The 24,081-nt window shown below is 38.7% G+C and overlaps 1 protein-coding gene across 2 annotated transcripts in view; it reads right to left on the bottom strand.

The window, feature by feature from the left end:
- Positions 1-3,544: 3,544 nt before the first annotated feature.
- LTA4H (leukotriene A4 hydrolase) overlaps positions 3,545-24,081 on the bottom strand; it is a 31,608-nt gene continuing 11,071 nt past the window's right edge. The window contains exons 7-19 of one of the 2 annotated variants that reach the window (XM_063074822.1): positions 21,781-21,853; positions 21,384-21,524; positions 20,510-20,533; positions 19,966-20,036; positions 19,430-19,541; positions 18,692-18,836; positions 16,864-16,967; positions 16,205-16,275; positions 12,407-12,461; positions 8,384-8,479; positions 6,194-6,276; positions 5,414-5,518; positions 3,545-3,773 (exon numbers count right to left, since the gene is read on the bottom strand). In XM_063074822.1, the coding sequence (XP_062930892.1) occupies positions 3,656-3,773; positions 5,414-5,518; positions 6,194-6,276; positions 8,384-8,479; positions 12,407-12,461; positions 16,205-16,275; positions 16,864-16,967; positions 18,692-18,836; positions 19,430-19,541; positions 19,966-20,036; positions 20,510-20,533; positions 21,384-21,524; positions 21,781-21,853 (1,198 nt within the window). In that variant the 3' untranslated portion in view covers positions 3,545-3,655. The remainder of the gene's footprint in view (positions 3,774-5,413; positions 5,519-6,193; positions 6,277-8,383; positions 8,480-12,406; positions 12,462-16,204; positions 16,276-16,863; positions 16,968-18,691; positions 18,837-19,429; positions 19,542-19,965; positions 20,037-20,509; positions 20,534-21,383; positions 21,525-21,780; positions 21,854-24,081) is intronic. The other variant, XM_063074824.1, reaches the window with a different exon arrangement.

Raw genomic sequence — 24,081 nt, 5'->3', positions numbered from 1 at the left:
GCTCAGCAAGGTTCCAAACATCTGAGGGGCCCTGACATTTTCCTATTTTTCCCAACACCCCCTACCCACACCATGGTGGAAGAAAACTCAAACTACTGGGCACTCTAGTTGACAGTCCCAGCTGAGCCCAGCTTTTGAGTGATCCCAGCCCAGGCATCAGACATGTAAGGAAAGAAGCTTCTAGATGATAACAGCTCCCAGCAATTTAAGTCACCCTCAAGCTGTTTGAGGATTCTAAACTCAGGCCCTGGATATCATGGAGCAGAGACTTACTTATTTTCTCTCTCTGCCTAGAACATACTTTCCAACTTTCTTTGCTTGGGTAGATATTTCTTATTCCTTAAGTGTCACCTTAGGACTTCTCCAGGAAACATTTTCTGAACCCTTTGGTTGGGTTAAGTACTTCTTCTCCAGGCTGGTTTAGCATACCTCTTCTTTAGCATTATCTAGAAGATACTTATCTTTGCTCATCCAGTAATTATGTGTATATCTGAACTGGCAGGAAGACACGCAATATATGTTCATTAGCTGAACTGAAGAAACGTGAACTCCACTGAGCTGGACCTCAGCAGGCCTGTAGGTGGATGAGTGTGTCTTTAGCACCCTCTACCTTCTTTATAGCACCCTTCCACACCACCTTCCAAGCTTCCCTTGCCCCAATTCACTTTTAGTATTACTAATAAGTGATCACTGAAAAATGATGTTAGCTTAGGGTTTGTCTTATAAGCTTATAGGGCACAAGAAGGCCTAGAAGGCATTATTTGGGTGCATGGATTTGCTACAGTCTAATCACTTAGAATGTGATTATATACCAGGGATTTGAGCTGAACTCTTTTCTCTGGTGTTCCTGGCAAGGAAGACAAGTGAGAACAGAGCCTTGAGAAACAGAATCACACTGCAGTGTAGACATGTGCTCAAGGACAGAAGAACTAGGGAGAGTGAGAGGAAGGGAGAAGTCTCAGGACTCCAGGAACGGCCAGGAATTTGTCCCTTTGATAACTGCCTCACCTTCCAGGTGTTTGGTCCTTTTGATTTTTAAGACTTTAGTCACTGCATTAGAACTTTTGGGTGGGGGGGGGTCACAGAGAGCCTTCACCAGGGCTATGCATACTGTTGCTGTGGGAGCAGGACCACCACCAAGACCCCAGAACTGTAGACCTATCAGTGTGCAGCGCCAGCCAGGGGGAGCGTAAGTGTGGGCTAAGCCCAGGAAAGCCATAGGGACAGGGCTGCCTGAGGCCTTGGGGGCCCAAACCCATGCCAGTGTGCAGAGGATGCCAAACCTGGAGTTAAGGGAGATTATTCTCCAGTTTTAAGATCTAATGCCTGCCCTGCTGGGTTTCGGGCCTTTCCTGCTGGGTTACGGGCCTGCCCTGCTGGGTTTCGGGCCTGCCCTGCTGGGTTTCGGGCCTGTCCTGCTGGGTTTCGGGCCTGCCCTGCTGGGTTTCGGGCCTGCCCTGCTGGGTTTCGGGCCTGCTCTGCTGGGTTTCGGGCCTGCGCTGCTGGATTTCGGGCCTGCCCTGCTGGGTTTCGGGCCTTTCCTGCTGGGTTTCGGGCCTGCCCTGCTGGGTTTCGGGCCTTTCCTGCTGGGTTTCGGGCCTGCCCTGCTGGGTTTCAGGCCTGCCCTGCTGGATTTCGGGCCTGCCCTGCTGGGTTTCGGGCCTTTCCTGCTGGGTTTCGGGCCTGCCCTGCTGGGTTTCGGGCCTGCCCTGCTGGATTTCGGGCCTGCCCTGCTGGGTTTCGGGCCTGCCCTGCTGGATTTCGGGCCTGCCCTGCTGGGTTTCAGGCCTGCCCTGCTGGATTTCGGGCCTGCCCTGCTGGGTTTTGGACTTCCTTTGGGCCAGTTTCCCCTTTCTCTTCTTGTGGGATGTTGCTCCCTTGTGGAATGTGAATATGTACCCTTTGCTTGTCCCATCATTGTATCCTGGAAGTAGATAACTTGTTTTGATTTCTCAGATGAGACTTTGGACTTCTGAGTTGGTGCTGGAATGAGTTAATATGATCTGTGATACTCTTTTTTGGCAGCTGGCCCAGATGGGGATTTGAATCCTTGACCTTGATGTTATCAGCGCTGCACTCTAACTAACTGAGCTAACAGGCCAGGCCCTGGAATGAGTTAAGACTTTGGGATTATAGGAATGGAATGATTGTATTTGTGAGAAGGACATGAGTTTTGGGGGCCCAGGGGCAGAATGCTATGGTTTGAATTATCTCCCCAAAACTCATTGAAACTTGCCCCATTGTGACAGAGTTTAAGAGGATGGGAAATTGGACTATGGAATTTGAAAGGCTGGGTCTTCGGGAGGTGATTGAATCATGAGGACTCTGTCTTCATGAATGGGTTAATCCATTCATGAATTAATTGGTTAATGATTGACTGGGTTCTCAGGGAGTAGACTGGGGGCTTTATAAGGAGAGGAAGAAAGCATATGGAAATGTGCTCTTGCTCACCCTTTGACATGCGATATTCTGCACTGCCTTGTGACTCTGCCAAGAGCCCCTACCAAGATAAAGGCCCTCACCAGATTGCACCCCTGGACCTTGGACTTCCCAACCTCCGAAACTGCAAGAAATAGATTTTGTTTCTTTATAAATTGCCCAGTTTCAGGTATTCTGTTACAAGCAACATGAAATGGCCCCCCACCTACACTCATCCTCTAAGACACCATTTCTCTGGGATAGAGTTTATTTGGCCAGGGGTGGACCCAACTTAGGTCAGAATCTCATCTCTGGGCATTTGGAATTGAGATGGTCTTTCCATGTGGTCAGAACTATTTGCAACAGTAAAGCTGGAGGGTGGCCACACTGTACAATGTGGACTAAGAGAAGCAGAGACGACGAGACAAGAGGACTGATAGCCTGCAGTCCATGGCATTAGTCCCCTTCTGTCTGTCTACAGGTTCAGATAACCACCTTGTCCTTTGTATCCTTAAAATAATCTTCCTCTTCCCTTTCTGACTTCCAGTTATTTGGGTTGTTGTTACTTGCAATAAAAGAATCCTAACCAATACAGCAGTCGTTCTCCAGCTGCATGCCAAAGCACCTAGGGCACTACATTGCATTCACAGGGGTGCTTTTGTTATTCTTGTCTTTTATTTGGCTCAAGTCGTTATATTGTTTTCAATATATGTTTCTATATGCTGTATGAATGTTTGCTGGCCACTGAGGAGGAAAGGAGGCATGCTGAACAGATCGTCAGAAGGATACCTGAGGAACTGATGGGGAGTACTGATATTTAGGGTGGCCATCTGGCCCCTGAAAGACAGGAGACCAGGACAAGTCCACTGGATCAGCAGGATGGATCCAGGAGTGGGGAGCACAGAACTACACCTTTTGGTAAGAGAGTCCATCCTATGTCCACCAGGTAGGTGGTGAGAAAACTCAACTGAGTGTTTATGTTTAAGGTTATTTAAAAAGCAAAATTCTAATCAAGTTGCATTTTTGGTTTGCAGAAAACTCAAGTTTACTTTAGAAAAAGCACGCCACTATATTAAAAAAAGGTACCTCAGCTTTATTTTAGCAAAATCACTGACAAAACAATCAAAAGCCAGAACTAAAAAGACATTTTTAATTACAATGTGAGCTGAAGTTTTACATTTCTTTAAGAATTCAATTTTAAAAAGAGAAATTTCTAAAACCAGCAACAGACAAGTCCTTAATCCACTTTTAAGTCTTTCCCCACCAGCATTGCAGTCACGGGATGCATGCTTGCTTTGTTCTCTTGGTAGGTACGGACAGCTTGGTCGTGGGATTTGTCGAAGGCAGCAAGATCCCTGCAAAAAAGGAAGAAAAAGAAAGAAAGAGGACAGAGAAGAGAGAGAGAGAAGGGGAAAGAGATGGAGGGAGGGGGACAGGGAGAAGGAGAGGGAGAGAGAGGACAAGAACATGTCAATACCCAAGATTAAATTAAAGACTGATGGCCAAGGTGATAGCCAAATAGCACCCAAATAAGGCACCAGTCCCGGCCAATCTGATGGCTATGCCCCTGCCACAGAGACCTAGAGGGCTCCTGCTCTACCAGATATTGACCCTTAAACTGGCAGATCACAGATATTTTGTGGGGAGTTGCAGGGAAGGGCCAGAGTTGCTGGACAGTGGCTATTTGCCAAGCAGCATGGAAGTATTTTATTATTTGAATAGTGTCCTCTCACCTACTGGCTAAATATCAGCCCTGTATGACAGAGTGTAACTCGAAGACTGTCTTTTTAGCAAATTGCTTTTGAAAGTTTATTTTTTAAATCAAGATTTTTTTTTTTTTTTTTTTTAAAGATGACCGGTAAGGGGATCTCAACCCTTGGCTTGGTGTTGTCAGCACCACGCTCAGCCAGTGAGCAAACCGGCCATCCCTATATAGGGTCCGAACCCGTGGCCTCGGTGTTATCAGCACCGCACTCTACCGAGTGAGCCACGGGCCGGCCTTAAATCAAGATTTTAAGAGTATAAAAATACTAAATTTATAAAAAGAATTTCTGAAAACTTCAAACAATTGAGAGTAAAAATACTGACAACAGTGAACTAATAATAATGTTACATTAAATAAACAGGATGGACCCTAGAAAACGTAGGATTAGTCATTTTTAATATAACTACTATTTATAAATCATAAGACAGAAATATTAATCTTTCCCACAAAAGGTACATTGTTTAAAATCTACTTAACGTATACTTTATTCAATTCAAAGCTAGATGGGTTTTAATTATGTAAGATATATAAAATATACTTTAAAATACTTAAGAATTAAATTTGTGGCTACATCAAAAAAAATAGTGACTTGTTTTGCTGAATTTTATTTTATTTGTAAAGTAAATGAAAAACAAACAGATTAATCATGGATATTTATGTCATGATTATATTTTTTTCAGAATTCAGGCCAAATCCATAGTCAAAGAACTTCAGAGATAGTCTTAAATTGTACCTTGCTTCTAAGATACAATTTTTTCCCATTTACCAAGCATTCCTTTATTATCTGTCAAGCGACCTACTCTTCCACCTCTTAGCAACATTTGGATCAAAAAATTTTGCTTTATCTGCTCATTTCTCCTTGCATTTCATTTCACTCTTTTTCTTGTCCCTACCTACTCACCAATTATCCTCTACTTGCTTTTAAAAATCTTTCTGTGTATATAAGCCTGTCTTCAATTTATTTCCTATCATCAGTGTCTAACCCTATTTTGCCCATAATAGGTAATCCGTATATAATGCTTCTAGAAAAGCTAACAGAATTATCTCGTTTGAAATACTCAGAAGTGTGAACTCCTATTCTAAAATTATATCGAGAAGCTTTAACCTATTTAAAAATATCTCTTATGTAGCTTTGCATTTTACAAAGCATTTTAACCACAATAAAAACGTTTAAGACTTTTCTTCCCATTCCTTATGTACATTCAGAGCATAGTGTGATGTGGTTCTTACTTGAATAAGGGTCGTGTAAACTTCATTCTTCCTTGCTCAGTTGCCATTTTTAGAGCCAAAGGGATTGCTTCCTCCCACTTCGATTGAATGCAGAGCCGCAGCCATCTGAGAGGAGGATTTTTAGGGGGCATGGGGTAGAAAATGAGGAGGAAGGGACAGGATATGGCAGGTGTATGTGAATATCACTTCTGTAATGAAGAATAATCTCACTACAGTTATATTATATAACACTTTACGGTGTGTCTTTATTCTGAGAAACTCAAAACCTTTCACATACAATTTAATAACCAGAGAAGAGAAGGAAGAGGAGTTGGTTCTTGAAAAAGATCAGACGTTTTAAAAGGCTGGGATGAGGAAGGTGCTCATGGACCTTATAAATCCGATCTCGGAAGGAACTAAACTTTGGCTTAAGCCTCACACTACAAACTTGAATTACAAAAGATTAAAACATAACAAAATCAAAGATTTCTAACCATTCCCATTTCCGAGTCTATTTGGCTGGTTGTGAAAGAAAGCCTATTGACCCCTAAATCTTTCGTTCTAATTTTTTTTTTTTTAGGCAAGAGAAGCTTAAAACAAAATCTAACAAAAAGATTAGTAGTATCATCTTACAGATATTGCAACTCTTCCTTAAATACTACTATAATTATTCATATAGATGCAGTAAATTTGACAAGGATTTCTCACAACTCATGTATGTCTCATATTCTGCTTTCTCTTTCTCCACCTTTTACGCTAGTTTTCTGCTTTCTTCCACAGAGACAAGTTAAAATGATGTACCTGAATCGTATTTCAGAATTGTTAATGGCATTGAAGTTGTACACCTCTTGCATTCGCTTTATGTGCCCCAATGGAAGAGGTGCCTAAGGGCAAAATAAAGAAGTATAATGGATCATTTCAACAGGATTCCTTGGAAGAAAGGAGCTGGAGAGAAATTCTTAGCCAGATTAAAGTCCTAAGTAGTTTATAATGTAGAAATAAGCTAGATAAAAATAAAAGAAAAATGCACGCTAAAGTAAATTTTGTGCAAACTTAATTCTGGATGAGGATGTTCTACTGGGAGCACAGGGGTAATTTGCTTCGTGAGATGCTTAGAGAATTAAATGAGAATTACGCTCCTCGGACTTTTTAGGATATATAAATACTGTCTTTCAGACACTTTCCAGAGTCTTTCAAGTTTTTACCTATACCTTGCCTATCTTAAATTTATTCCATTCTTTGGATTAAATCAGTTCCTTAATTTTTTTCTCACTGATCCCCCCCCAGCTTTATGTTTGTATATTTCCTCCGAAATCTCTTTTAAATTATCTGTGAACCTACAAAATAGCAGCTCCTAAACTTATATATTATAGACACCTTTGAGAATCTGATGGATATATGGACCCTTTCCCTAGGGGAAAAATACATTTACCATATAAATCCAAAATTCTACACACAATTTCAGGGGATTCATAAACCTTCTGTAACCATCTTAACCACGTGCTAAAAGGGAGAACAAGTTTAGGTAAAGAAAAGAAAGGATAACCTTAAGTTTGGATAAGTAGGGAGTCTGAGGTGCCTGCGGGGTACAGGCAGATATGCCATATGGCATGGTAACTCTCCTCCCCAGCCACGACCTCCTGCCTTACAAGACTCTTGCTCCACACTCACTAGCCATCTCTGCTCTCATTAACTGCTAGGCCCATCCCAAATTATTTAGTTTATTAGCTCCCTTATGAACACTCTCAAGTCTAAGTCCATGAACACTCTCAAGTCTAAGTCCACCCCTGTACACCAACCAGTGAGGATCCCCTCCGAGGCTCCCTGACTCTCCCCTTTGCCCTGCCCGTTCCCGAGGCATCCCATCACAATTTCCCTCTTCCAGGTCCTAGGCCACACAGCAGTGCTACAGAAATTTATGAAACCGTGATAAGCCGAGGCACGCAAAATTCATTCTCTCTTTGATGGGGTATCTGTTGCCTCAAAATCCTATTCCTCATTTTGGCAACAGTTCCACAGGAAGCTCTGTTCCAAATCTTCTCCATCCCTCTCAAGGTCCTCAGACCAAAGAGCTTTAATGTAATACATGTTAATGAGACCGAGTCATTATCTCCTAACTGCAGCGTCTCCTTTCAGTTTCATATATTCTTTTAATTACCTGGGTTTGAAACCTTCAAATCTGCTTGGACACTCTCCTGCTAACCCCCAGAACCAGTCAGTCGCCAAACACTACACTTTTATCCTGTGCAATCTCTCCCTTCTCTGTCCTGTTCCCTCTTTTCCCAGCAGCTCACTCCTCTGTCCTGTGCTCCGGTGAGTCTCACAACTAACTTCTCCAGTAATAGCCTTCATATCACCAGGAGATCCATTTTCATAACCTGCCATTTCGTCAAGTGACACTCCTGTTAATATTTTTAAATCCTTTCCTACTGACCAGAATAAAATCCAAAATTCTTAGCTTAGCATTCAAGACTCATCACCTCCAACCCTACCAGCCTTTCTGGTGCTACCTTCATTAACTTCCTCACCCGGTGCTGTGGCTTCCTCCTGCCTCAATGGGCCACCTGCTGCTCCCTCCAGCCACATGTCTACCTCCCTTCCAACACTGCGCTGCTCAGACCAGGCCCCCCTTCTCCAAAACTCCTTCCTGGACAACTCCAGGTGGAAGGGAGCTCTTCTTCACTAACTAAGTTTTTCTCAAATGATACCTAAAATATACTTCTTTTTATGGCTGAATTTTCCATGTGTTACCTTTCCTACTAGATTATAAGTGTTTTGAGAACAAGATATATTCTTACATACTTTTATATTTAGCACAATACAAAACACAGTAGGCATTCAACAAAAAAATATTTTCAATAAATAATTGAATTTTATACATTAATTTTTTCCATTAGCTTCCACATTAATATTTTTTTCCAAGTTGGGTACAACATACGTGCTGTGCCTTTATGTCCATTTTGATTTCTAATACTTTGAGCTAGTACTTACTCTCTGAAGCATCTGTGCTAAAAACTCATTCAACTGATGAGAAGAGAGATCTTTCAGGTCTGTGGCATTGAATGAATTTAAATCTTCTTCTTTGGCCTAAAAAAATGTTACCTGGTTATTTCTGTTTGTGTACAGTTTGATATTTTTTGGTAAAGTAAAATTAAGTAAAGTAAAAATTAAGTAAAAGGCATACATATGTGGATGTACAAGACTGTACAAAATAAATTTAAGCCTGAGATACTTCAATAATCCTGAGATTGAGTTATTATCACTTAAAAAGCTGATATGACTCCTAAAATCTATATTACTTAAGAAAAACTAGACCATTAATAGTAAGAATGGAGGAAACTTTTTTTTTTTTTTGACCGGTAAGGGGATCGCAACCCTCGGCACAGTGTGGTCAGCACCACGCTCAGCCAGTGAGCGCACTGGCCATCCCTGCATAGGATCCGAACCCGCGGCCTTGGCGCTACCAGCTCCGCACTCTCCCGAGTGAGCCACGGGGCCGGCCCAAGAATGGAGGAAACTTTTGACATTTTTGTACCATTCAAAGTATAGAGATTACCAAAGCAAAGAGACATTACAAAAAGCATGTCAACTAATTTATAGGCCAACTAAAAAATGTGGGTAAAGGACCAAATGGCATATTTATCTTAATATCACACTAATGAATTCAGGGAAACTGATGATTCCCTCCATCCCCACACATTCTATTTCCCCATTTAATCTTGGAAATCATTTAAGAAAAAGAAAAGTAGATCTGCACTTTTCAAATTAGTATTTGCTGCCAAAAATCTTTGAGGATGTGATTAAGGAATATTAAATAAAACTCATCAAAATAAATATTTTTAAATATTTTAAAAGTAGTTTTAAATTCTTTTAAACAAAGGTTTCCCCCCCCTAATTTTATAAGAAATATATGCAAATGTTAAAAAATCAAACAGGACAAAATGAAAAATTCCTCTGCTTTTGCTCCCTATCTCTTACTCCTCAGTAACCAGTATTAACAGTTCCAGTACATCCTTCCCGGACATGTAACATATACATACACATACATATCCTTTTAAAGAACTACTTATTTTGTCTCTTCCTCCCCCTTTGGAACTCCCCTTAATATCAAAACTTCCTTCCCATTTAGAACCTCACCTTAATATCAGAACTTACAGCTCTATCTCACTCTCTGCTAAAAACACACAAATCTAAACTATATTTTAATTAAGGATATATTTATATGTGGTAAAAACGTTACAAGAAAGGAATGAAAAACCAAAATTCAGGATAATGGTGACCTTGGTGGGTCAGCCAGATCAGTAGAGAGGGGGATGAGATGGGGAAGGATGCTTCAAGGTACCAATAAACTTTTATTTCTTATGCTAGTGGTGGGGAACACAGGTATTGTTTTACAGGTGATTTTTACACCTTACAAATATATTTAATATATATGTATATATTCTGCATTTAATATTTAAGAAAAATAATTGAGAAATAAAATACATACGGAAAAGAGTGCACTACTGATGACAATGTCCTTGATCTGTCCCCAACACTGCCTGCTCTTATTGATATTGAACTATTTGTAATTATCCACCTTAGCTGCTGGCCCCAAAGGGATATCTGAGCAGGAATCAGTAGCAGTTTTATCTAGCATCAGGTAAATTGGAATACATTTTCCAAATTAAAACACAGGGCTCTGACATATTCACGTTGTTGTTAAGAAATCGTGTTTCCCACAGATATCTACTTTTCTCCATGACAAGTTTGTGTCATGCAGAAGAGCAAAGCATTATCTGTGGCAAGATGTATTTCCAGATTTCTCTCCTCGGATGGAAATAATTAAGCCTTTCTAAATTATTTAGAAAGAGCACATAATTAACCACTCCTCTAATCAGAAGTCAATACTACTCCAGACAAAGACAGTGGAGGTACCCATGTGCTCGACCAGCCTACTTGTCTGGTAGGTAGCTATTCAGAAGAAGACTTTATTACTTCCTTCCTTCCAGAACAACAACAACAAACAAACTCGACCTTAGCTCTAAAGAGTTAATAATGCTCTACCTTTTTTATGGATGTTATGAGAGTCTCCAAAAAGATGTTAATATTTTATTTTAAATTATAGTATCTTCTCCCTTGGTTTGTGATTCATTTTCCTGATTTGCCTTACTCTTGATCTGTTTTTTCTTCCTTCTTCTGGATCTAAGTGTGTTTTTCCAATACCTGGAGCTTTCTATTCCCCTTTCTTATCCTTCACGATAAATCAGTTTTCGAATTCTTAACTGGTTATGAAATTAACCACAAAAATCTCTTTCAAATCAATATTTCCTCCTGTACTGTTCTAATTCAGACCTCTCAAGTCTTCTTACCTGAACTACTACTGATACCTTCCTAGCTTGCCTTCTTACTAACTCTAACTTCCCACCTTAACTGAGCCTGCATATTACACTGCCAGATTAATGATCCTAACACACAACTCTGATCACTTCCTTGCAATTCAAAAACCTTTAAGGATCACTGTTGCCTACAGATTATGTTTCAAATTCCTTCTGAGACAGGGAGCTAATCTATCTTAACAACTTTGTTTTCTCTCTACTAATTGATGTATTCACCCCACAATGAATAAATGTGGATGGCCCTGGGCATACAGAGAGGAATAAAAACAATTCCCGCTCACAAGGAGTTTATAGTCTAGTGGAAGAAATAGAGAAGTAAACAAATACAGTCAAAGCTTTCTTAAATGAGCTCCACTAAAAACAGACTCATCAGATGAACTAATACTCTCCATTCCCTCTGTGAAATGAGCTGACTGATGCCCAAGGCACAGGGACACTGGGAGCGGGTGGGCCGCCCTCCGTACCTGTGCTCTTTTGCTCCCACCTGTTCATTCATACACTACGTCTGCTGTATGTATTTCCAAATGTGCTTATGTCAGTTGTGTCTGTAATTATGAAATTGTATTAACTAACAGGTAAATTGATGAAAGAAGAATGCCAAAGGAAAATAAATTTCTATAAATACTATGTTGAGTTGCTATTTTTAATAAAAAACTTTTTTTTAAATACTGTCCTTCCCGCTCAGAATGTCCTGCACGTCATCCATGTCCAAATCATATTCATACCTACCTGAAATATCCTCTCCTGTAAGAAGCTCTCTCGGATACTGCAGCCAATTCCAATTCCTCTACCCTGGTGGAGGTAATGGCTACTTCTGTGGGTCTCTTATTACTTCATCTGTAATCTTTCTCATGCTGCTCATCACTTACTGCTTAGCATTACAGTTATTTATGTATAAATCTAATTTCTTTAATTAAACTATAGACGCTTCAAAGCTAAGTCCATCTCTGTACTTTTCATAGTGTGTGGCACAGGATTTTTTATATAGAAGATTGCTAAGAAATACTGGTTAAATAAACTTTAGAAACAAGTTTCAAATGGCAACACCTAAGTTTGTTGCAAATAATCAGAATAAAATTATTCCTAAATTTTCTGTTATTTTTCATTAAAGAATTATCCAAGGGGTATCTTTGCTCTGGTTTCTCTAGGGGTTATGTTTCAGTACATACACAAAGAAGCTTGTCTTTAGGAAGTTTCATAGAAATGAACAAAGCTACTGGCAGAGCAAAAGGGCTTCAATTCTTCCCATTGCTAATAGCTGGCATTGGTAGTTACCCAAGACTATTTTAGATTTACCTGGTATATAAAATTGCTATATTTGGAGTAGTATCTTATAAATGATTTGTGAAGAAAGAAGAAAGGTAAAATGCAAATATCTTTGCATATTCTTTAAGAGTTGGAAAGAAAAAATAAAAATCAGAACTAATGCCATCAACGTCTATTTTTTCCCCCACGAAACTTAATTTTATACATTGAGGGTAGATATAGTATCACCTTGGACAAACTTGACTTTCAAATAGCTTTTCCAAATACAACTGTTTATGACTTAAAGTACCCACCCACCTTCCTTCATAAGAAGAGACATATTTGTACAATTCTAAAAGCAGTAAAAGACTCCTCACACATTAGTACTCACAGTAATCCATCTTTGACTTAAGGCAATACAAGCATTTGTCAGAGTCATATCATAACTGCAAAGATGAAAAAATATTAAAGATTAAATTTGATTAAAATGCACGTGCTTTTGCATAAATGCAGTTTTAAAGCTATAGAACATACTTAAATTTCAAAGTTCCTTTCAAATAACGAACTCCAAAATACAGAGGTAGGAAATTTTTTCCCTGACCTAAATATTACTGGCATAATCTAAGAACTCACAGATCCAAGTGGATACCATACTAATGAAACACCTGACTATCCTTCAGAGAGAATGCCAAAGCATCTAAGCAAAAGATCATCATAGGCTCAAGCAGCAAATGTTAAAGTAGTTGGAATCAGTCGAGCATATTTCATGTTGACAGCATGGCAGGAGCAGTTCTAGGCATTCAGGACAACATGATGAAGAACACAATGTTCTTGTGCTTCTGGATTTTACTTTCTGTTCTTTCAACCACGTAATCACTCAACAAATCTGCTAGAACCCACTATGTGACAGGCACTATTCTAGACACTAGATCCTTGACAGACTCCGAAATCATCATGTGATGATGTCATTCCTTTCTTTTCAGAAGAAAGTGGAATTAACACACTGTGATCATTAAGCAAAGCAAATTACACCAATATTTGTGTATTCTCAACTTAGAAAATAAATCGTACATTTTGCAACAATGAAAAAGAACATGTAATGTGTGCCAAATTCTTGCAAAACATCCCTCTTTGTCCATAAATCATGCTTGCTTGCTGTGAAATGTTTGTTTTAGAGTACAGAGAGGCGCCTGCCCCTTAGGGCCTAAATGAACTAAAGTTTTGATTACAAGTGACTACTGAACTTGTTATAAAGAGAGCTGTGACTGGGACTCCCTGTTTGTTCCCTAGGAGGGATGATAAAGCAGCTGCCAGTCATCTTCATGAGGGAGTCAGGCTGGGGACTGCAGAGACGCCGTTTTGTTTGCCCTCAAAAACAAATGCGGTCAGAGGTCCCCGACTGCTCAGGCAGTAAATCACCTTCAACTAGAACATCACTTAGCACTGATTTCTTAAACAACAATAGGACAGTGGAAAACCTTTGGCTGGTCTGTTTTTTAGTGTCCTGAAACTTCTTTCTCAGTGTAATTAAAAGAATTAAGTTGAGGATTAGCCCAGGGAAAGGAAGCAACTCCCACTCATGGCAAAGTCCTAAAAAAGTCATGAGCCAAACCAGGTATGAGCCTTGCTCTTACGGTGCCTACGGTGCAGCAAAGGAGGAAGACTTCACAGTCACACAAATAAATGTAAAGTTACAACCATGGCAACCGGTGTGAAGAGGCGATACCCAGCACCAAGATACCCTAGAGTGGGAGATTTGACCTGGTCAGAGAGGTCAAGAAATGCTTCTGTGCAGAAGTGGTTCCTGAGCTGAGATGGGAATTAACTGGGCAAAGAGCACTCCAGGAGGAGAGAACGGCATGTTCAGGTCCTATGATTGAGGGAATATGGAGAGAGTGAGAGGCCCCCAAACTGCCATGACTGAGGCAAAGGGAGCTGGGTGTTAGCAGCCTAGGAGTCCTTGTTAAAGAATTCTGTCTTAGCCTAGGAGCCAGGGGATGACATGACACATTCGTGTTTTTAAAGGTTTTCTCTGGCTTTAGCGTGGAGGATGGTTGGGAGGGGGTCCAGAATGGACACAAGTGCACAGTCTTCCAGGAGGAAATGATGATGTGAGATTGAACTTGAGTGGTGGTGGTAGAACTGGAGAGGAGTGGATGCTCTTGAGAGAGACTTAAATATAAACGAATGATGACAGCAGTATAAAAATCAGAGGGACTTGGAAGCCAACATTCTGTGCTGTGATGGAGCAAAGCATTTTCTATGGTTTGGGATTTTTTAAGATACTCTCTCTTTACAGGATCCCTCAGCATATGAATGATTTCAGGGTTCCTCCAGCACTTCGGTATTGCTTAGAAGCAATCTTAAGAAATCTAGAATGAGCCAAGGCTCAAAAAGGATCTAGCAGTGGTGACATCAAAGAAACACCTTTAAAGAACCCACTTTTCACTCAGATTTTCTTAATTTCAAAAGCAATAACCAAAGGCTTATTCTCTCCTTAACTTCCTGCGACTGTCTTTTGCTCTAACCAAGCCACTGAAATGAGAGTCTTAGAAAAGACTCCTAATTTTGTATTCTGTGCTTTTCTTTTTTCAGGATCCTTCTTCCCTCAAAATTGTACAGCCCACCACACTGCTGACCATTCTACCACTTTTAAATTATTTCTTCCTACACCTTCCTTAACAATGAACTAAACTTTGAAAGTTCCTTTTGAATTTTGGTATCTTTCCTCTGTTCTAGCTCTCAAAGGGAGACCCACTAAGGTTCTAATCTTTACTTCATGTATTCCTCTCTGTAAACCATCTCTAGGCTGATGTCAAATCTATAACCACTTAAATTATCAGTATCCTCACCCATAGCACTTAAAAATATTAAAAAAAATACTTCCATTATAGTATAACTATTTGATACATACACATTTGCTCTGTGAGTTCCTTATTCATCATTCATCACACTAGTGCCTCCCACTCAATAAACATGTGCTGGATTGAACTGAATCTTTAACTACTGCATCTCCACTCAGACATTTTTAGTTCTTTGCTCATCATGGTCAATCAGTTCCCAATAGATTCTAAGCTCCAAAAATCTCTCCTCTCAATTGCTCATTTCTTTTCCCAATGCCCCGCATTACTTCATGGCTTCATGATGTCTAGTAAGGATGTTGTAGGAATTAATGAGATAATATATATGATGGTACTTCTTAAACTATAAAGTGCTAAGAAAAAAGAACAGTATTATTTTGGTGGTATCTTTTTTAGACACTAAAAGGGTTTATTGATAATTTGTGCCTGTTTCCAAAACAAAGTTACAAACAATCCTATCGCAGTCCCCATTCCCGGGCTTCTGAGCTCCTGTTTCCCACCACGGTGAATGATACCCAGGATTGCTTGGTTAACAGGGAGCTCTGATTGAATCTCTTTCATGCTCAAAACTTCCACTAACTTCCCCACCAAACCCTTCTCAGCCTGGTCATTCCAGGTGCTTTACAAACAAACATGGCCATGACTCATCTTGTTTTCTACCTTATCTCCCGCTGTTCCCCTTACATCAATTAAACTGGGCTGTTTAATGGAAGAGTAGTCGGTGGGCAATTTCAGTGATCCAAAGGAAAGGCAGCGAGGGACTGGGACCTGCAACGGGCAGCATTCCCACACAACTCATGGAAGACCAGGGTTTGGGTCTCTGATTTAAGGAGGGTGTTTGGTTTAAAAGTGAGTATATTGGAGAGGATGAGACTGACAAAGTCTGATTATCAATGCTTACTACTTACTAGCTGTGCAACCTCGGGCAAGACATTTTACCTAGCTAAACCTAATTTGCCTCCTCTGGAAATGGGGATAATAACTTACAATACTGTTGTAATGATTAACATAATACTTACAAAATGTTATTTTTCTTATTGCTGAAGTTTGAAGGAAGGGAGAATAGTTTATTCTCTAAATCTCTTACCATCCTTGTGCAAAGTGGAGGCATTCAACAATAATTACTTACAATGAATTGAACTCATTTATATTCATAAATCATAGAAATTATTCTTTTGGTCTCAAGGTTAAGGTCCAAACAACTAAGAACTATGCTTTCACCAGTAACTAGTAACAGCTTAAGGAAGACATAAAATCCTTTCCAGTATTTTGAGGAGCTCTAGGATTCAGGAGAACAAGAAAGAAAGCATCAGCAGGTAAGTACATACTTGGGTTTGACAGGAGGCAGTCCAGGAGAGTAGAGCCAGGCATTCCAATCCACTTGATCAAGAAGATCAACCTGTTAACAGCAACAATAGCCAGTTTGCTACAGAATGACTTTTCTGTTGAAAAAAAATCTAAAACAAACTTTTAAGTCCTCAAATCTATAATTCTGTCTAATCTGTCATGTCAAGACATAATTTGTCTCTTTTCTATTTTTTTAAAATTAATATTATGTTTAGTTGCCAGATCATAATTGTGTATATTTACAGGGTACAATGTGATATTTCGATATATGTATACAATGTGGAATGATTAAATCAAACTAACTAACACATTTATCACCTCTCCTAAGTCTCTTTTCTAAAACAAATGTATATTCATCCCTAGTATCTTGTTAAATTAAAAATAGGAAAATTAAATACATATAAAAAATAAAATTCTGAACCATAGTACTGAGGATATCTCTAAAATAGGAAAATTCCACACATTAGTTCATGTCGTTGAGATCACATTTTAAAGAGGAAAAAACGCAATGAAAGATTGAGTCTTAAAGCAAATTCTGAACCAGTACTACTATTTAGTAACTGAAGTTAGCCTATCAAATAGTCATTAAATAAAGAGACATTATAGAGAATGAAAAATAAGAAAGCTTTTTAAATCCAACCTTATCTTTAAAGTGGGAATATAGGAAATCCTTCCAATCATCAGTGGTTATGCTCTTGTAGGAAAATTTCTCAACATAAGCCTTTAAGAATCCCAGGAAAACCTCTAAGGGTAAAAAAATAAAAACAGAAAGAAAAAAAAATCAGTTCATAGGAAGGTAATTATTTGACCTTTTTTTGGTGCTTGGCATTGTACTGTTAACCACAGAGAACATTCAAAGAACAGGGAAACCAATGAGGGCTTCAAGAGTAAAAAAATGTTCAAAAAAGGAGGTAGGACTTAAGTTAAACCTTGAAGAGTATATGTAAGTTGGTAGAAGGGAGATCAGAAATCCTGATTACAGGTAAGAGGATGGTGAAGTATGCATAAAACAAATGTATTTCACAGGGCCTTGTTTTCCAAAACCTTGCAGTTTCAAATATTGACCTTGCAAAGGACAGGAATTTTTCCCCAGGCTATAGTCTCTGTTGTAAGATAAAAAATTGTAACACAGCAAGGTTGCTGGCTCAAAGACAGACAGGTTACTGATTGATATGTAAAGATACTGGGGAATTGCTGTAAGAAGAGAATGTTTGCTAAAATCAAGCTTTTGTTAGTGGATCGACTTAATTGCATTATAGAATGTCACCTTACTGAATGTTACCAGCTTCTATTGTTAAACTTGTTAAACTGTACTTAGCAAAAATCCCACCTATGTTCTCTTCCTGTAACTTTCTGGTCTGGAGAATAAATGAGGGAAGAAAACCCCAATTCGTGGTTAATTTCCCAAATGGAAGGAATGCCTCACTGTTGACGGTTCTGGGAGATTAACCCGTTTTTGGGGCTTCTCACTGCTCAGAAGAGATGGGCTTTGAGTAATCTTTGGTGGCTCTGTCACCCAGGGGAAAAGGGGTGACAAATCCATGGGAGGCAAAACAACAGAGGATGACACAATGAAGACACAGAAAAGGAATATGTAACACAAGTTGTAAAAGCAATAACTCTCATATGACTAGACAGGAGGAAAATAAGATTGGACAGGCAGAACACATCCAGGAGACGGAGAGCCTTCAAAGTCAGTCAGCAAAGGAGAACACCTCAATGCCTACCATAGGGGAAGGTTATGAAAACTCAGCACATCTATATAAAGAAATACTATAATAGCATTAAAAGGTATAAGACAGATTTGCATGTACTGACATAGAAGGATATATATAAAATATTGTTGGGCAAAAAAAAACAAATGCAGAAAAAATATATATTATGATCCATTTTTTTCTTTAACTGCCACTTATACATCTTTACCTACTTGTCATGGATCTACCTACATTGTCTTTGCCATCCATCCAACAAGATAGATTAATCTACCTGTGATCTATCTATCATCCATCCATCCATCCATAGGATCCATTTTTGTAATTAAAACAACTATATATATTTATTTGCCTGCTTGTTCATTTACACTTAGAAAATAATCTGGAGCCATATACAGCTAACTGCTAATGGTGGTTACACCTGGGGAGTGAAATGGGGTTAAGGGACTCTCACTTGTTACTCTGATAAACTTCTGTACCATAGAAATTTTTTCAATGAGTACATACTATTATCCTAATTTTTAAAATACTGATGAGTTTTTTGGTTTTTTTTTTAAAAGTCAAGCAGCATTTAGAACTCAGGAGTTATTCAAGGTTTCAAGTATAAAGGTCACACTGGAAAATGACAGATTTCTTTAGCAGCTACATACAGAATTATAAAATGGAACAAAAACACAATTCTTTCTTACTCTTCACACTACCTTCAAAAAAAAAAAAAAAAAAAACAAACAAATTCAGAAAATGCCAACTACTTACCTGGTCCTCCAAGAAGTTGTTCAAGGTAAAAGAGTAAAGCAAAACCCTTCTCATAGGGAACTGAAGAATACGCTACATCAGGGTCTACATCTGCCAGATCAACCACAAGTTTGGTGAAAGGATGTGTCTCCCCAAAAGTCTTTATCTGCAAGACACAGAACATGATGGCACGCTCATTTATGCAGAGTGGTATCATGCAAGCAAGCTAATAAGGAAGTCTTACTTCACTCAGTGGCATAACTTTAGGGGAATCTAGAACAGAAACAAATTTAGAGACTAGAAATACTACAATATATTGTCATAAACTTCTGGAAGGTTATTATGAGAATGGCTACTTATGTAACATTCCCTGATGTTTCTCGCCCAATAATAGGCTTTATTCTTATCAAAGACTAGAAAAATGATTCAATGCCTGGTCAGCAAATTCAGCTCTCAGGAGAGAGCACTTAAAAATGACCTAAATTTACCAAAGAAAACTCAAGCATATAATCAGCTACATTAATAGCAAACACCCAATAGTGGCAGTCACAGAGCTCCCAGTTCAGGTGCCAGGTCACGAACGCTACCTTACACAGGACAATGACATGTATCAGTGGAGGATTAAAGCAGCATCTGCTTCATCTCCACACCTGCTAAGATGCCTTTCTTGGAGCTACTTAGTAAAGATGCTTTACAGATTCGATTTCTGCACACCTACACCACTTTAAATGAATGCTTTGAAAAGTCCAACCCATTCACCGAATTCTGCAGCTCTCCCCATCCTCCCAGAGCATGGAAATGCCTGAACTTTTCACCAAACAATCGGCCACAAATCTGGCGTTCCAGATACACAGTATGTCCTTCATTTAACCTGAAAAAAATTAATAGAAAATCAATACACTGATGCAGGTGAGAGAAAAGGTATTTTAATCAACAATATTTTTTTGGTTTTCCTAAAGAGCAAAGCAATCCTAAAGCATGATTACTGTGGTCTACGCAGACTGACTGGGTGGCTCCTAGCAGAGAACTCAGACCACTGGGCAGCCCACCCCAGCAGATGGCACCAGGGAAATTTAAGCCACGGTTCTGGTTTCACGGACATGTATTAAAATGTGACTATATCAGGACATTGACAGGTGTTATAGAAGTTTTTTAAAAAAACTCTGTCTTCCAAAGAGATGGTAACAAAGGAAAACCAGATAAACACCTAGAACAATTCAGAGTGGCAGGAGGCAGGGAAAAAGATCAATCGACAACGAGAACCAATAAAGAAATAACAACAAAAAAATTTGTACCAGAAGTGATCCCAAGTTTTGTTGGTCACTAGATTTCCTGTCCAACTATGAGATATTTCATGTGCAATAACCTAAAGGAAATAGGGTGATTAGTAGTAAAACTGATTATGTTAAACTAAAATAACCTATTATTTAAGTACTCTTATTCTTTCAACTCCATGTCATTCCAATTTTTTTAAACATTAGCTGAGATATTCAGGGAGTTAGTTACTCAGTTCAGCAAAAAACTGTAATTTAATAAAGACCAACAACAGAAAGGCATAGTTAAAATAATTAGAGACAAAAATTTAGAAAATATCAAATTAAATGGAAATATCAAATTAAATGAAATATTAAAATATCTCATAAACATATGAAGCGATTGAAACATAAAATTTCCTTAAATCTGTTAAATCTAAATTGCTAATATAATGATGTCTTGTGACAACAATCCCTGGTTGTCTTTTATAACCATATCTCCAACATAACATTACAATGGATATTTCAAAATCAGTTGATTTAATACTTCTTGAGAGTAAGATCATAATAAGAAATTTTAACTTACATTGGAGAGTGACTTGTCACCTGCCTACAAAAAACAAAAAAAAAGAAAAAGTAAAAGAAAATTACCTTACTATTTCAGTTATTAATTACAGATTACATCTAAAAGACTGCCTACCTCAACATCTATTCTACTGGCATTGATGGTCCACTGTATTTCTCCTATAGCAATTCAAAGAGTTCAAAAGAGACATGTACTGAGAAAACAAACAAAATTTTTTCCCAAAAATTCCTAGAGAATTTTTCCAATACCAGGAGTGCCAGTATATTTGTCTCTAATTAACTTCCAGGAAACATTTCTCCTACTTCCATTTTTTAATATCTGCTCTTATTTACTTATCACCTTCTTTCTGTCCATATTACCTGCAATATATTAAGAAAAGTTTAGTGTCCTATGTAACTACGGTATATTTTGTCTATTTAGTTGCTAATCCATTGCTCACTTAGTTCTAGGAAGGATTTAAAGTAGCTTACATGGCATATAAAATATAGCAATATTGTGTGGGCCAATCCTTTCCTATATGTGGTACCCTGAGGTTTTTTTATTTTTATTTTTATTTTTTACCAGTACCTAAATACCAAGTGTAAAGGGTGTAGTTTCTTTGTCTGGATACATATTTCATCAATGGATTTTTGTTACACAGCATTCGCACCCCCAAAATCCCCAAACATCTTGAACATAATGGCCAAATTATTTTTCTTTGCAATATGAGATTTTTGATAACCATAGTAAACAATAAAATTAGAAATAAGGGTTATATGAACAAGATAAAAGGTTTTCTTCTTTTCTTCATATATTATTAGGAGTGTAGGTCCTTCCTAGCTAGGTTTATTTTTGAGAAGACCTCAATTTCAAATAAAGAAATATTTACACTTACCAGTAGAGTAGGAGTTACAAAAGTAAGGCAAGGATTCTCCATGCCGCCATAAGGGAAGGATGGTGGCAGGACCAAAAGGTCATACTGTCCCCATACATATGGTCCTCCCAGATCTTCTGCAATTTTAAGCATAGACTCAGTCTGAAAAATTAATGCATATATATTTGTATGTCTTAATTATTACCATAGAAAACTTCTTAAAAGTGCATATGAAACTATAAAGGTTACCAGTTAAAAATGCTTATTTTAAGTGAAAATGATAAAAGAATGGAGCAACTGCAAATCCATATAAGACATCTTTCTTTTTCCATATTGCTTAAAACCATCACATTTCACATTCAAAATCTTAAATCTATTGTCTACCACAATTATTAAAAAGGATAACTATATGACCAACCTCAGAAAATTCATAAGCAGACTTTTCCACCTGCTCTTTCTCAGACCATACCAAAGTTCTTGGGCCAATCTGCCTGCAAAATTAAAAAGCTCAATAAAAAAGAAATTCAAGGCAAAATACTCATCTGGCTCTAGGAAGGATTTAAAGTATTGTACACGAACCCTTACAGTGAGAGTGGATTTACCATCTGCTTACGGGGAAAGGATGAGGTTAAATGGCCTCTCTGAGATACAAACCTGCTGTTGTATAGGCAGCAGTAGATATACAGCTCTCTAAGGAGGCATAGTGTGGCTCAAAGGAAAACCAAGACACAAAGTGCCCCCAAAGGTTAGCTCACTGGCTCTGGTAAGACCTCTAGGGATCTAGTTTCCTTCCTTAAACTCACAACTGTAGAAACCCAGTCACAGCTCATAAGAGATTATTTCAGAACAGGGATAGATGTAAACTTTGCTATGCAGTTAAAGGTTGAACACTCTTACATAAGAAGAAACAAACAGAAAAGGAAAGAAGTTCTGTTACTTGCTACAACATGGATGAATCCTGCAGACATTACGCCAAGCGAAATAAGCCAGTCACAAAAAGACAAATTCTATACGACTCCACTTACATGAAGTCTCTAAAGTAGTCAAATTCATAGAAACAGAAAGTAGAATGGTGGTTACCAAGAGCCAGGAGGAAGGGGAAGAAAGGAGTTGTTTACTAGGTATAGAATTTCAGTTTTGCAAGATGAAAAAGTTCTGGACATGTGTCTCGGAGTGTTGCTCCCCATACCAGCACCCCAGCTGGTTCAGCTGCTCCAGCCATGGAGGTCCCACTCCCACAGCTCCACTAGGCGTGGCACTGATGGGGTTTCTATGCTGCCACTCCGGTCCCACATTTCCTCTTGGCATTGCTCCAGTGAAGATTCTATGTGGTGAATCCGCCCCTGAGACAGATCTCTTCTTGGGCCCCCAGGCTTTTCCATACATCCTTAGAAATCAGGGTGGGGGATACCGAGCCTCCACAGCTCTGGCATTCTGTGACCCTGAAGACCTAACACCATGTGGGCACCATCAAGGCTCTCAGCTTGTGTGTTCCAGAGCTGCAGGTCCAGCCACACACCTGGGGCCAATTTAGCCACAGCTGGAGAAGCTAAAGCAGCTGTGGGGGAGGGAGTGAGTTTCACAACAACATGAATACACCTAACACTACTGAACTGCATACTTAAAAATGGTTAAGATGGTAAATTTTATGTGCTTTTTACCACAATAAAAAAAAAAGACGATAAAGAAACAAATAGAACTGCATATCACTTGTATATTGCTGGAATTCAAAACTATCTTTTTTATCTAAATTTCACCTTAAAAATTTTATGCAACACTAAACCCCAAACAACAAGATTTTGCCTTGGTACCCTGTCCCAAAGGCAGTGGTCTCTAGAGCAGTGCTTCTCAAACTTTATTGTGCACAGAAATTATCTGGGTAGTTTCTTAAAATACAAGTTTTGATTTAGTACATCTGCAACAGGGCCCAAGAATTTGCATTTCTAACAAACTCCCCGGTGATGCCAGAGCTATTTGGTCTGCAGACCACACTATGAGTAGCAACAGTAAGCAATGCTATTCAAAATAAATTTTGTTTGTTTGGAAGCTGGCCAGTATTGGAATCCGAACCCTTGACCTTGGTGGTGTTAGCACCATGTTCTAACTAACCGAGCTAGCCAGACAGCCCCTAATATAAATTTAATGGACACTGCAAATGCAAGCAACATTTGTAATTTGAAATTGTCTAGTAGCCATGTTGTTTTTTTTAACAAAGCAAATAAAACAGCTTAAATTAATTTTAATAATATATATTTATTTAACCCAATATATCCAAAAATTATCATTTCAATACATAATCAGTATGAAAACTATTCATAAAATATTTCACATTTTTCATACTGTCTTTAGAAATCCGGTGTGTATTTACACTTACAGCACATCTCAATTTGGACAAGTTGCATGTCGAATACTCAGTAGACTCATGTAACCAGTCAATGTTAACTGGTTACTGAACAGCACACGTCTATGCTGCATGGGCTCTAGAGTAAGATGGCCTAGGTTTGGGTCCTGGCTCTGATATTTCCTAGTTGTGTGACTGAACTAGTCACTCAAATTCACTGGGCATCAGTTTCTCCATTGATAGATAGGAATAAATAATCATATCCGCTCCACAGAGGTGTGAGGATTCAATGAGATAATGCACTAGAATTGGCACATAATAAGACCTTGCAATTGTCAACTGCTGTGACAATTACTTTAATTATCATTTATTGCGTGT

This window comes from Cynocephalus volans, chromosome 12 (genome assembly GCF_027409185.1).
Source record: "Cynocephalus volans isolate mCynVol1 chromosome 12, mCynVol1.pri, whole genome shotgun sequence".
Taxonomy (NCBI): domain Eukaryota; kingdom Metazoa; phylum Chordata; class Mammalia; order Dermoptera; family Cynocephalidae; genus Cynocephalus; species Cynocephalus volans.
The sequence above is the reverse complement of the archived record's forward strand: the minus strand, read 5'-3'. Positions and strand labels throughout refer to the sequence as shown.